General features: G+C 35.4%; 1 protein-coding gene across 1 annotated transcript; it reads left to right on the top strand.

The window, feature by feature from the left end:
• Positions 1-10,208: 10,208 nt before the first annotated feature.
• Positions 10,209-14,140, top strand: LOC132631607 (omega-3 fatty acid desaturase, endoplasmic reticulum). Its single transcript, XM_060347233.1, has 9 exons — positions 10,209-10,421; positions 10,816-10,885; positions 11,739-12,081; positions 12,172-12,261; positions 12,670-12,736; positions 12,890-13,168; positions 13,253-13,333; positions 13,426-13,563; positions 13,663-14,140. The coding sequence occupies exons 3-9, from the start codon at positions 11,783-11,785 to the stop codon at positions 13,843-13,845; spliced, it is 1,137 nt and encodes a 378-aa protein (XP_060203216.1). The 5' UTR covers positions 10,209-10,421; positions 10,816-10,885; positions 11,739-11,782; the 3' UTR covers positions 13,846-14,140.
• The last annotated feature ends 996 nt before the right edge of the window (positions 14,141-15,136 follow it).

Here is a 15,136-nt window from a genome sequence, read left to right as displayed (position 1 = left end):
TTCGTGAATTAACTTGTAAGTGACTTGTAATCATGATTTCACGAAAATAACTTGTAGACATAGTTTCATCCAATAACTTGTAAACATGTATATATCTTGAATCATGGCATGAAGGTAATTATATAATACAATTGCATGAAAACTTATAGACATGTAGGCTATTCATGAAATAAGCATTTTTATTTTAAAATCATGCATGCAAGAACCCATGGAATACAAGATATGGGTTTTCCTGGATTACGGACAGATCCTCAATAACCAAAATGGAATATCAAGAATACAATAACGAACTATTCATAGAAGCATGGTATATCATAGTATATAGACTTAGGATTTATCATGAACATGGCTAAAACCCTAGTTTTAGGAGAACTTTCATATAATCATGGAAGAACGTGGCGTGGGGAAGAACAAGAACGTTCCCTCACGTAGATAGTAACTCTACATACCTTAATTGCTCCAAAAACTTGAGGAAAATTTGAATCTTTAAAGAAAAATTCCAAAATCTTGAATCTTGAACCTTGAGATGAATTTTCTTGAAAACCCTAGCTTAGGAATAATGATTTCCTAATTAGATTTAATGAATACATGTTAGAATTGACTTGGAATGCTTAGAGTTGGCTTACGTTGATGTCTTGGAAGGATGAGAGAAGAAAACCTTCGTTCTAAGGCTTGGAATTGTAAATAATGAAATCAAAGAACTAAAGGCCTATATTTATACTAAACTAAGTTGGAAAATTATTTGGTCAATTTATACGGTCCATATAAAGTTATACGGTCCGTATAATATGACCATATTTAATCATGGCGCAAAACAGAATATCGAGCTAAAATTTCAAGAAATACGGTCATTTTATATGGTCTGTATAAAATTATATGGACCGTATAATTCGTCCGTATAATATGACCAGTGAGCAGACTGCTCTGAAACCCTCCAGTAAAATGGTCATAACGTTTTGTACAGATGTCCGGTTGACCTCCAAAATATACCGTTGAAAAGGTATTTCAAAGGGATACAACTTTCATCAAGAATGTTTTCCCAAATTCCTAATTAATAAAGGGGATTTAGTCGCTTGAATTAGGCCCTTCTACAAAGTCACTTGAAAACACCCTCCGTGGAGAGGCTTTCGACTTTGCTTTGCTCAAAGACTCTTCTTATGACTTGATTAGTTTTCAAAACACTTCCTAAAATCCTCATATTGGTTCCATTATACCCTTGCCTTATGGGTCGGACCCTATCCCAAATGCACGAGGTGTTACAGTTGGGTCCCAACACATTGTGGCCTAAGACAACTTTATACGGGTAATACATCGGGTTCAAGTCCTTGTGCACGATGATGATAAGACCTTGGATTCTAGTCCTATCATATTATGGCCTAACACGCCTTTATATGGGTAAGGCGTTGAGTTTAAGTCCTAATGCACCATGGTGATGATAGCATGATGACTAAAGCAAAATAATGTGCTTTTGATGAAAAATCTTGAACCTTGTCCCACTGTCTATGCTTCATTCCTTGTAGTGAATGTGGTACCAATAGATAAAAAGTCTGAAAGATGACAAAATAATTATTGTGATCACATGAATATATGTGACGTTTTGCAAGGTACAAAATAATAATAATCATCATTGTGGTAATACAAAAGGAATAACATTATGGATTCTTAAAATTGTCCTTCATAAGGTGAAGGTAATTTTTCCCATTAATGTGGTAAGAAAGGTCATTGAGCATGTGGTTGTTGTGCGATCTAATTTGATAAATTTTATAAATTCTCCATCAAAATAAAGGAATACAAAGAACTTGGCCTTTCAAAAAGATGTTGAGGTGGATCTATGAGTATGATAAATGTCAAGAAATGACGATGCGCTTATAATGAAAATTTATAAAGCATGTATATATGGTTGTAGTCCATTCTTTGAATAGAATGTGACTTGTAATAAGCATCGTGAATGCTCGAACATTCTTGAAGGTGAATGTGTTAAGAATAATAAGAATTATGGATAAGCATGTGTCCATATATGGTTGAATAAATACCATAACTCACCTCCACTCACCTCTGCTGGAGGTTTGAGAGAAATAAGGAAATATCTTGGCATAAACGATCATTGGTCACGTGCTTTTAGTACATTACAAATATTGTGGTATGTCTTATAATGAATCACCAAAGGGTAAAAGCACAAAATAAATCTTGCCTATAAAGGAGATGTTCGCCATATGAATGGTGTGATGAAATATATGTGGTAGTACAAAATTAATTGGGAGTTATGGAAGGACTAATTTGTTACTACCCGAAGGAAGGAAATTGTTAATAATATTGAGGATGTAGTACGTCTCAAAAGCAACTTATTAAGTTTCACAGTCAATGAATTATATTGAGATTATAAATTATGGAAAGATGTTAATCTTCATATTACTACAATCATAGCGGGTTATAAATAATTATGTGAAAGGTTACCCGAATTTTCCTCCTGTTTGAACTACACAAATATAGGCGTGATGATGAATCACATGCGATAGTAAACTAAAAGTTTACTGAAACAAATATCAGTTGCCAGGACTGGTAGGCCATCCCGGTTCAAATGTGATTCCAAAATAATTGAGAATTTACATGGTTGTATACTAAAGAAATAAAATATTCTTCAAGAATTCTCATGTGTTGTTTGTTCTCATGGTAAATTGATCATTGTACCGGCTAAGGTTGGGATTATATTCCCTGATTTTTGAAACATATAAAAGGTGAATATGGGCCCGTTCACCTGCCATATGAACCGCTTATTATTATATGATTTTAATAGATACATCTATGGTATGGTCACATGTGCTTTGGTATGAACTTGCAATTTGATTTTTGCAAAGTTGTTTGCTCAAATTGTTAAATTAAAAGCACAGTTCCAAACTATGAAATTATGTCGATAATGCTGATTTATATCCAAGTTGGTTTAGCAGAAATAGTATGCCTCCAATTATAGCTTAACCATTGGTTATGAGAACAAAACTACCAAATGAAAATTGGTATGAGATGTTTTGTTTAATATGTAGCAGCACTTGTACGCATCAAGCTAACACGATTCCCCTATATGGTTGGTTGAAGGTCAGGAACCAAATAATTCTCATCTAGATATTTGATTATGCGGTATATGATTCAATTGCTCCACCACAATGCACAAAGATGGGTCCCCAAATAAGGTTGGGGGTAAATGTTAGATTTTTTAACATTAGGGGAGAGATGATAAGCGGCTGAAAAACAAGGTATATGTAATGAATTATCACTGGTATGATTCTCGTTGAAAAGATAATTCAAGTCAATTGGAAGGCGCATTTGTTGACCCAAAAGTGAACATCATATTGCAACTGCAAATGCTTATATTAGAATTATAGTCCTTGAAGGACAGAGTCTATGGTAATAGACCAGTCGGTTCCAAAGGTAAACTCCTTGAAGAAGAAGAGAAGCATGCTTTAAATGAGCACCACGACATAGCACTTTATAAAACCTTGGGAAATGTTAGGTACCTGAAAATGATGAAAAAATGGAGAGATCTCAGTAAGTTATGTAGCATTGCAACCGGTATCAAATTCCCGTCGACGGTATCTTCGATATAATGTAGCGCTCAACATTATAAATGGCGATGAGGATCTTGAATTGAAATCCATCAAAGAGTGGACAGATAAATGATTGGCCAAATAAAAATAAACAATTCAAGTATATTTTGTTTCACTTGAAAAGGTGATGTTTTGGACATATAGTTCAAGGACCTCAAGGTATAATGCCAGTGGGTTACAAATCAGTTCTTGTGTGAAAAGTAAAATGAAATCCGTAAGATATAAAGTACGGCTTGTGCCTTGTTGCTTAAAGTTTTTCGCAAAATTCTTTGCATTATTGTATGGAGATAGGTTCTCCTGTGGTGGACGCAATGAGGTCTCTAATTAGTCTGGAAATACATGAAAATTTTGATATGTGTATAATGAATAGTTGTCACTATGGCTATATAGACAACGAAAGAAATTCGTGAGGAATTTAAATTGTTCTGAAGCATATAAAGGTTTACGAAAATAAAGCTTCAGCAAAACTTTATATGGGTTAAAGAGATTCCATTGAGTACCCCAATGGTTGTGATATCGCTAGACATAAATTGTCACGACCCAGCTAGGGGCCGCGACGGGTACCCGGAGCAAATTACCGAGCACCGCTCACTCTACTACTTGTCTTGCTCATTTAATACTATTTTATCAATTTTACATACCAATTGTAGGAAAATCATATTTAATTAAAACATAAATACTTTATATACGTCTGCCTCTCGGCCATCAAAATAATATACATACATATGAAAACATCTTGTGAGACCATCTAACCCACACTACGTATCTACGAGCCTCTACTAACATAATGAATACATAGACGGAACAACACTCTGTCATGCCCAAAATATGCATATATGAATGTACATCAAAAGAATAGCCATAAGCACCTCCGAACAATGGAGTGCTATCTATTAGCTGACAGCTACTGAGGACCTGGGCCAAGCTCTCCTCCCTGTCTACCTGTGGGCATGAACACACCGTCCGAAGAAAGGACGTCAGTATGAATATTGTACCGAGTATGAGAGGCATACATAATGAAAGGAGACATCAATAATATGGGGATAACATCAACATGATACATCTGGATCTGACTGATAATCATAAATGAAGTAATGCATGCTATCTTACTCATACTCATCATCATAACATGTATGCATCATATGCAAGCTGCCCGTCCATGTCGGAACGGTGTGATAATCAATAATATTACCCCGTGTCCAGGCCTCCCGCGCCCGGAGTACCATCTCATGCCGCCCACTAGTGGTGTCTGCCCACGCCAGAAGGTCGTGGTGTATCCGTATCGCCACCCGCCGAAGCGGTGTCTGCCCGGCCAACTAGGCACGGTGTGAAATGCTCATGGCATGCTTAACGTAAATACTCATAGTAATATGCTTATCATAAAATACTTATCTTATCATAATGCGTGTATAAGGCTCATGATCAACTTTACTCTATCGGGGTGACGTAAGGTCGTGATCCCCCGGTTACATTATGGAACCATTATGGACATTCTGCCTCACCTTGAAAGGACTAGTACATAAGGTGAGTGTAGGCAAGGAATAACATCATCATCATTCTAGTGTCATCATATCGTATAACTTATCTCATATAGACATTCATAGGTATAAGCTTTTAACTTCTTAGAATGTAAGAACTCATGGAAGGAATAGGGATTCAAGCTAAAAGATTCATGCCATTAGAAAGAAGGAATAGCCTCACATACCTTGGTCGTTTAGCTAAGATATCGCTCACTTGTTCTCCGTCGATATCACGTTGTTACCTTCATAAGAGAATTCGGATCAACATTAGTAAACTAACTACAAGAACGCATCGTTAATTCTAGGAAAAGTTGGACAACGCTTCCTTCGCTCATACTACTTTTCTCATGTTTTATATTAACTCCCAACATTCATAATATTACTTACAATACCACAATCGACAATCGTCGTTTACGTACATTTGGCAAAATCCACCATTTTCCTCCAATTTTCCCTTATTTCTACTTCTTGCTCATCCTTGCGTTTTCATGCATTTAATGCTTGTTTCATGATATAAACATCATTTATAACGTATTTGTACTCACAACACTTCAATATTCATAGTTCAATTCCACTATCATTCATTTATGTCACTATTCACTCAATAATGACCCATTTCTATGTTCTTCTACATTTCAAGTGTCTAAGCTTTCCAATACTTCAAACAACATGGAATAATCATGAAACTTACTTTGGATGATGGTTGAACAAGTCTCGAGTTGCAATTCTTCACTCAGACCAAAACCCTAGTTCCACCTTCTTGGGAATTTCTTGACTTAGAAGATTCTTTGATATGTTCTTACACTTATTTTTATGAATTTGGTGTTGATAATCTTAGGTTTCCTTGGATTTTTTTGATATTCTTAGAGTTGAAGTGTTGAAGAACATTCTAGAGTTTCTTGAAGTGTTTGGATGAAAAATGACGTGAAATGGGCTTAAGTCCCTCTTAATAATCCCAAAATCTAATCTTTAATGAATTCTTGTCGGGATGAACAGTGGTCGTAAACCACCATATACGGACCGTATTTTGATTTACGGTCCATCCTCTATGGCCGTATTTAATCATTTCAAAAACAGAAAGTTTTGGCTGAGGAACATGGCAGTTTACGACCTGGTTTACGGACCGTAAACCAGTTTACGGGCCGTAAACTGGGTCGTATTTAACCATATTCAACACTGGGCAGAACTTGAGATTTTTGGAAAGCTGAAGGACGATTGCACTATACGGTCCGTAAATCACTTTACGGGCCGTATAGTGCCATATACGACCACTGGGCTGAAAATTTTCCGCGACTTTCTTATTTCAAAAAATTCATAATTAGCCATTCCCGACTTAACAAAACATCATACACTCAAACTCTTCATCATTCCACTCATCATAAAAGTACGGAGGAATTTCCGAGGTGTAACATAAATAAAGATCCATTCCGATCCTAAGATAAAGAGCTCATTGGTGATGAAATTCCATGTCTCAGTGCAATTGGGGCACTATCGTGTCTTGCCAATAATGCCCGATCATATATATTGTCACACTTTGGAAATTTCGCGTCGTTTGCATTATAGGTAAACTAACACAAGCCTAAAGTGGATATGAATCCCTTACAAGGTTAAGGAGGATATCTTATAATTCTAAGTATGTACCTTAAGCTTTTGGAGTTTAATGAATCGGCGGAAGTAAGTTTGTTGAAGGATTGGAATTTGATTTATGTTTTGGGAAGATTTCGTATCATTTGGGTTATACATTGCTTAGCACTACCTCGAGGAGGAGATAGAGGGCAATTTAGATGGTTAATTAAGTGTTATACAAGTGCCAAGAAGGTTCCATAAGGATTGGAGGTCAAACGAATCGAAAAGAATGCATTTTCACAAAAATCGGAAGTTTGGGGCAATATGCGGCAGCATACTCAGTATGTTGTGCAGCATATTGGCCACAAACTCCCAAAATCTGGGGGCCTCACTGCCCAACATCTTCCCTAAAGAGAGGGGGGGGGGGGGGGGGGAGATGCGGCCGCATAATCAGTGTGTTGTGCCGTATCTCCACCGCAAATTGAAGAGGGAGAACTGTTTTAAATCCTTTTTAAGTCCCAAAAGGTCCCATTTTTCATATCCACCTCCCACACTCTTATCTCCACATTATAAGAGAGTTCTTGAAGGTTCTACAACATTCCACAATCTTCCACACTATCAAGAGAGAAGATCAAACACTAAAACCTCAAGATAATCCATGGAAGGTGATTACCCTTGATTCTCCTCAAGGTTATGATGAAGTTGAGTAAGGTGAAGTTCTTCTATTATAAGATTTGCGAACTTGGAAAGAGAAACGTTAAGTAATTAGGAAGAAGTAAATGTATGTTAAGGCTAACTCTTTCCTTCGTAAGGCATGATTTCCTTGTTGTGACCTACACATGATATCCATAATGTCCCTAATTCTAAAAAATGCTAGAAGCTCATGATCCTCAAGGTTCTCATGATATTATTGATTTTGTGCATTGTTGTTGATCCCATCTTATGATAGTTGACCCTCTAATGAGAGGTATAGTGATAATGATGATTCCATAATGGTAAGCAGAGGTTCGACGACCTTATGTCACTCCGATAGAGTTGTAGTGTTTCCTTTGGATTCTCATGCATATATATATATATATATATATATATATATATATAGCTATTTTACGATAGCGAGCCGATATTCGGCAGGGTACGACACTTATTGTGCACACCACTGCAGTTGGGTACGGATAACACCGAGCTTTGTTATGGTAGGGTACGGATAACACCGAGCGTTGTTGTGGCCGGGTATGGGTGACACCGAGCCTATATGGCCTGGTATGGTATCATTATATATGTATGTATGATAATGTTTTCTTTAGAGAAAGACTAAGTATGCATGATAGCTGCCTTCTGAGGTATATATTGATCTCTTCATCCTACGCTATTCGCATTCTTTCATTTTGCTGTTATTCATGCCTTACATACTCAATACATTATTCGTACTGACGTCCTTTTTTGTTTTAGACGCTGCGTTCATGCCCGCATGTAGACAGTGATACGGACCAGACCCCTAGGCTGCATCATCAGCGATTGCATAGAAGTGCTCCATTTGATCCGGAGCTGTAGTTTAGTTGGTACTATTCTTTTGTGTACATATGGGAATGGCGGGGTCCTGTCCCGTCTCTATGATATTACACACTCCATGTAGAGGCTCGTAGACAGATGTACATAGTTAGATATCCCATAACCTCATCGGTTCATATTTTTGTAGATCATTTTTGGCAGCCTTGTCGGCTTGTATACATGGGCATATTTGATGATGTTTGCATAGGCGTGCATATGTTTATTGAACTCGTATCTCTTAAAGTTGTGGTCCACCTAGATGTGATTATGAGAAGTATGTTAAGGGGTGCTCGGTAGGTTAGTTCCGGGTACCAATCATGGCCCTCCAGCTGGGTTGTGACATATATATTTTGCAGTGAGTTTATTGGAAAGATTCAGTTCCTCCCCGACAAGAGGGCATTAAAATGGTGTTAAGTGTATATTCAAATATCTTCAGGGAACAACTTATATGGGATTATTTTATTCTATGAATCCAAGTCAGAGCTGATCGGTTGTGCAGATACATGTTATTTGTCTGATTCACATAAAGCCCAGTCTCCAATAGACTACGCATTTATTTGTGGGAATACTCCTATATCATGGCGTTCAATGAAACCAACTCTATCAGCTACATATTTTACAGTTATGTGGTCTTTCGTAGCAAACGAATATTCCAACAATATTGTATGACGCTAATGCTGCTTGCATAGCTCAATTAAAGGGAGGATACATCAAAGGAGAAATAACAAAGCACATTTCACCAAAATTCTTTTTTCGCACATGATCTTCGATAGAATGGTGAGATAGTGTTCAACAGATCCGTTCGAGTGATAATCTTGCAGATATGTTCACTAAGGCATTACCAACATCAACCTTTGAGAATCTGAGATACAAGATTGGAATGCGTCGTCTCCGAGATATCAAGTGAAGTTTCCATCAAGGGGAGCAAAATAGTGTTGTACTCTTTTTTCTTTGACCAAGGTTTTGTCCAAATTTTATTTTCCTGTTAAGATTTTTAATGAGGCAACACTCAATACGTGTTACAAGATGTATGTACTCTTTTTCCTTCACTAAGGATTTATCCCACTGGGTTTTTCCTAATAAGGTTTTAATGAGGCACGCTATCTCTCAAATGAACATTCAAGGGAGAGTGTTACGAATACATTACGTTATAGGGATGAATATATTACGGTGGTTGTCAATTTTCCCATGTTTCCCAAATATGTTACAAATCCTTTGAATATGGATGTCCATTCCGTAACCTTTCTTAACCATTCATGTATCAAGTACATGAACTCATTAATCCTTGTATTTGAGAAGACATTTTATAAGCTATAAAGAGGTGATCATTCTCTTATGAAAGGAATAACATAAACACAGAGATATAAAAAATTTCTACTACTCTCTCAGTTCTTTGTGTCAATAGTTTTGGAGCTTTAGTTTATAATTGTGGTATTTCTTTTACAACAATGATTTCAATTAAAACCTCTCTTAAACTATCATTCTACCACAAAATGTTTAAATCCGCCGGTACCCGCGTTTGCGAATTTCCCGAGATGCGTAACACCTTCCTCGAAAATCACTTGAACCCTTGCCCGTTGTCTGGTTTTCATTTTAAATACTTTCTTTCCAAAATGGGTTTGCTAATTCCCGAAAATAAATAATTATGTGGCAACTCTGTTTATTTCACAAATAGCCGAGTTCAGTGGCGAAGCCACACTATGCCGAGGGTATTCATCCGAACCCCCTCGGCAGAAAAAAAACACTGTTTTTACAAAGTTAAAATTATTTTTTATGTATATATAGTAGATGTTGAACCCCCTTAGGCTTTTTCATATGTTTACTCTTTTATATTTTGAATTCCCTCGGCGGAAATTCTGGCTTCGCCACTAGCCAAGTTATAGATGCGTTTATCAAGTTCAAAAACAGGTCGTAACATATGGTATATGTGCAAAAACTTTTATGGTGTTTATGTTTATTCTCCTCATGTTGATTACTCATGACATATGTCAAGACTATACACTATCAGCACACATTAATTAAGTATTTTGAAGCCAACCCCGCCACTAACTTATTGGGGGGCGATCAAGGATAATTATTGGCTACGTATTGCTTTTTTGTATTCATGCTACATTTGCTGTACTTTTTGTACAATCCTTGCACCGATGGAGCTCGAGAACAGGCTTAGGAGCTGACTTTGGAGATTCTGGTGAGCTGCTTAACTAGTTTGCAGCACTATATACTCTTTCCTTACCTGTAATATTTTGTTCTATCTTTCAGACTGATTGTATTAATTTTCATTTTAGTATCTCATGACAAGTAACCCTTAGGTTTGTTTTTTTGGGGGGCAATTCGGCACCTTGATTTCAAACTTACGTTGTGTTATCTGACATATTTCACATCAATTATGTCTTTGAATTACGATTTTGGGTACTTTTATATTTTTGAGTTCTCCTAACAGGTTGGATTTCAAATAAAGTTTTTTTTTTTTTTTGACCGTGACCATTCACCTCCATATCTCCCCATATTCCCCGGGGTTAGTTTCTTTTTCCTATATATACTTTTAGGCTTGGTTACTTTCATTTTTCTATATATACTTTTAGACTTTTAGCCAGCATTTAAGGAAACTGAACGAGAGGCGCAGTGTAGAGGAATACGGAGAGCTGTCAAAAGGTAAATGACATCTTCATGTCTTATTCATCTACATCTCCTTTGAACTAGTTTTAATCAATTCAAGAAATTGTTTGGTCCTATACATTTTTGTTTTTCTTTTTCGTGGGGGGTTGAACTTAGCTTCTGAAAATCTGAAATACCATTTTTGGATCTTTGTTCTTGTTTTTGGAACAAATCTCGAGAAAAGGGAAAAAAACAATTTTCTAATAATCTGCCGTTGATACAATATTTTAACCATTTATTATTTCTTCTTGTTCCTGTTGTTTTCTGAGATAGGGAAATGGGGTAATTACTCTGCATGTGGTGGGCACTAAGAAGTAAAAAAAGAATAGCCGTTGGTGTAACCCAAAATATTAATCCCTCCGTCCCAATTTGTTTGATATTTTTCGTTTTTCAAGAGTCAAACTTCTTAATTTTGACTATGTGTTTGAATATAAATTTTTTAAATTTTTTGAAATAAAATTTATATTTTTAAAAACTACGTAAAAAACACTATAAGTCACCATAATTAATAATTTAAAATATTTAAATACATGTAAAAATATTATTATCAAAAAATAATTTATTTAACTCTAAAAAAATTAAAAAATATCAAATAAATTAGGACAGAGGACGTAGAGGGAGTAGTATATCATAATGTGCTTTCTGTGGGCAATGTTTTTATTTATACCCTGATAAATGACCTTTTCTTTTCAAGATTCGTTTCACATGCCATTGTTTAACCGAGGGAAACGGATATTTTCTTTTTTACATGGACGGTGTAAAATATCCGAATAATTGAATTATTCTTGTGGCACTATAAATCTGGAGTTAACATTGCCTTTTTTTTTTCTCTCTCTCAAACCCAAAACAGGTTCAGAGTTGAAGACTCTGGACGCGACGAGAGCATTAATTTAAATGGGGTCTCTGGGAATAAGTGAGATTGATTATAAGAGCAGCAATGAGAACGAGATTGAGTTTGAATTCGATCCCAGTGCCCCTCCTCCATTTAGGCTGGCTGAGATACGAAATGCAATTCCTAAGCATTGTTGGGTTAAGGATCCATTCAGGTCCTTGAGTTATGTATTCAGGGACCTAATATTGGTTGCTGCATTCATTGGAATTGCAATTTACTTGGATAATTGGTTATTTTACCCAATTTATTGGGCTATCCAAGGCACCATGTTTTGGGCAATCTTTGTTCTTGGACATGATTGGTATTATTCCTTCCTTCCTTTCTTTCTTGATTGACATTGTTCTTTTTTCAGATTCGAATAAATTAAAGTTGCTACTTTTTTCTTTTGCAGTGGGCATGACAGCTTTTCAGACAGCCAGTTGCTAAATAATGTGGTTGGTCACATGCTACATTCTGCTATTCTGGTACCCTACCATGGATGGTTGGTGCCTAAACATTATGTCTCTCTTTTACACTAGTTAGTACTCCCTCCGTCTCATAATAAGTGTCACGTTAGTAAAAAAAAATTATCTTTATAATAAGTGTCAACTTAGGAAACCAAGATAAATTGACTAGTTTTTTCCAACTCTATCCTTAGATAAAAAAAAATAAGTTAAAGTAACATCTAAATGATGATTGAAAAAATCACATATTAATTTGGTATTGTTGGATTCCCAATGTCAAAAGAAAAAAGTAATTTATTTTTATTAGATAAGGTAATTTAGTATACATTGTATTGCATTATTGGTTTTTAATATGCGTGTTTTTGGCTAAGGTGACATTTATTGTAGGAAGGATGGAGTATCTTTTTTACTTTTATGAGTTAATGTATGGATGTTTGCAATTACAGGAGAATCAGCCACAAAACTCACCATCAGAACCATGGAAATGTGGAGACTGATGAGTCTTGGGTGCCGGTAATATTACTGGTTTTTAATACAGTTGATGTTCAAAAATACATCTGAATTATTACTTTTTGGCGAGTTTCAAACTCCAACTATGAGCTGTACTCTTTTCGTAACTGAACTATCACTATTTATTAGCATTAATTGTGATGTGTTTTGGTACAGATGCCGGAAAAGCTATACAAGAAAGTGGGTTATTCAACAAAGATTCTAAGATACAAAATCCCATTTCCGTTGTTAGCATATCCAATGTACTTGATGAAGAGAAGTCCAGGAAAATCTGGTTCTCATTTCAACCCATACAGCGACTTGTTTCAACCCCATGAGAGAAAATATATTATAACATCAACTGTATGCTGGACTATCATGGCAACTCTCCTCCTTTACCTATGCACCGTCTTTGGTACTCTCCAAATCTTCAACATTTACGGCGTTCCTTATTTGGTCAGTCAGTCATTCCCCTGAATCTCAAACATAATGCTTTTTAATATAAGCCACACAGGATTTATGGCATCTTATTGTTTTCAGATTTTCGTAATGTGGTTGGACTTTGTTACTTACTTGCATCACCATGGCTATGAGAAGAAGCTTCCTTGGTACCGTGGCAAGGTCTGTGACACACATAAATATCCTTAGTACTTTTCCATATTTAATTGAAAATTCAATATGTTAAATTGTGTGAAAAAAAATTGATTGAACAGGAATGGAGTTATCTAAGAGGGGGACTAACAACAGTTGATAGGGACTACGGATTGTTCAATAACATACATCATGACATTGGAACACATGTTATTCACCATCTATTTCCTCAAATACCACATTATCACTTGAGAGAAGCGGTATAGATTTCTTGAATTTCACATTATTCTACTTCTTAAAATGAATATTTTGTACTAGTAGTTTATTCTGACTGGAAAATATGCTACTCCATGTTGCAGACAAAAGCAGCAAAAGTAGTACTTGGGAAGTATTACAGAGAGCCAAAGCAATCAGGGGCCATTCCATTTCACTTGGTTAAGGATATAACAAGGAGCATGAAGCAGGATCATTATGTTAGCGATTCTGGGGAGATTGTGTTCTATCAGACAGATCCACACCTCTTCCAATCCAAGACTGAATGAATCTCATCAAAAGAACCTACTGTCTCATTAATTAATTAACTAGTTGGTCTTAGCTAGAGTTTTGTAATGCCAAACAATTGAAAAATAGATTTGAGCGCTTTTTCATTTGTTAGTCCGTTATTTATTTCTCTCTTGAAAAACACATCAACAAGGAAGAACAGGGCTTTTTCTTCTCGCTTTTTGTGTCGAGGACATGTTTCATGCTTTATTTCTATTCCTTTTTCTTTCTTGCTTCAGCAACCGTTTGTTTTAATTCCAATCAGAGGGGAAAAGACAGTAACATATGGTTTGCTTCTCCCGACGTTTCACTTTGTTTCATAGTAATTTTTTTTTTCCTTTCCAAAAAAATCATAATTTATGTATTTTCTAAATGGACTTGTCAATACTCCCTCCGAATCAAAAAGAGTGTCCACTAAATTTTTATTTTCTTTTAACAAAAAAAATATTCACTTACCAAATCAAGAAATAATTAATCTTATTTTTTCAGATTTACCTTTATTAAGTGTTAAGTAACCAAATCTCAATATATATTTAATTAGGGGTAATTTAGTCAAATTACTTATTAAGCTTAGGAGTTAGTATTTTTTTAAGGGTGCGCAAATGGCTAAATGGACATTCTTTCTGAACCAGAGGGAGTAGTTACATAAATATTACTATGACATATTTGAGACTACAAGTTTTAGAACGTTTATAATCACACAACTGTTGTAACATGTTTAAGATTACAAGTTTCAAGAATCACTTCTTCCCCCTAATTTTATATCAAGTCAAAGTAAGCCTGTCAACGGGGTCCAACCGGCCGGATCCGGAAACCAGTTAGAAGACCTGTCGGTTTCCGATCAAAAACCCGGAACCGGCCACCGGTTAACCGGGTAGAAATGTGGAAACCAGACCCGACCAGTTAAAACGTAATTTATTTTTCTTAAGTATATGTATATTATAGTATTTCTTAGTATATTGTAGGTATATTTATATATGTTATATAAGTTTATAACTAATGTTTATATATTTACTAACTAACAACATATATATATATATATATATATATATATATATATATATATATATATATATATATATATTAAGTTGTATGCTTAAGTTATATCTATCATAAATTAAGTTTATATATTTACTAACTAAAAAATTATGAATATTATAAAATTCTAGATTGTATTTTTTTTCTAAGGTTATAACTTTCTATTTTATAACTCAAGATCAAGTATATGTATATTTATATAAATATACTTATATATACACACTATGTTTAAGTTATTTCTAAGTTTACAAGTTA

Source organism: Lycium barbarum, chromosome 3 (assembly GCF_019175385.1).
Source record: "Lycium barbarum isolate Lr01 chromosome 3, ASM1917538v2, whole genome shotgun sequence".
Taxonomy (NCBI): Eukaryota; Viridiplantae; Streptophyta; class Magnoliopsida; order Solanales; family Solanaceae; genus Lycium; species Lycium barbarum.
Note: the sequence above shows the minus strand (reverse complement) of the source record. Positions and strands in the feature narration are given on the sequence as shown.

Bases quoted from the DNA above. Each gene is read 5' to 3' on its own strand.
- LOC132631607 (XM_060347233.1), top strand. From the start codon at position 11,783: ATGGGGTCTCTGGGAATAAGTGAGATTGATTATAAGAGCAGCAATGAG. The intron at 13,169-13,252 runs GTCAGTCAGTCA...TATTGTTTTCAG, and splicing joins TTTACGGCGTTCCTTATTTG to ATTTTCGTAATGTGGTTGGA. The intron at 13,334-13,425 runs GTCTGTGACACA...TTGATTGAACAG, and splicing joins TTCCTTGGTACCGTGGCAAG to GAATGGAGTTATCTAAGAGG.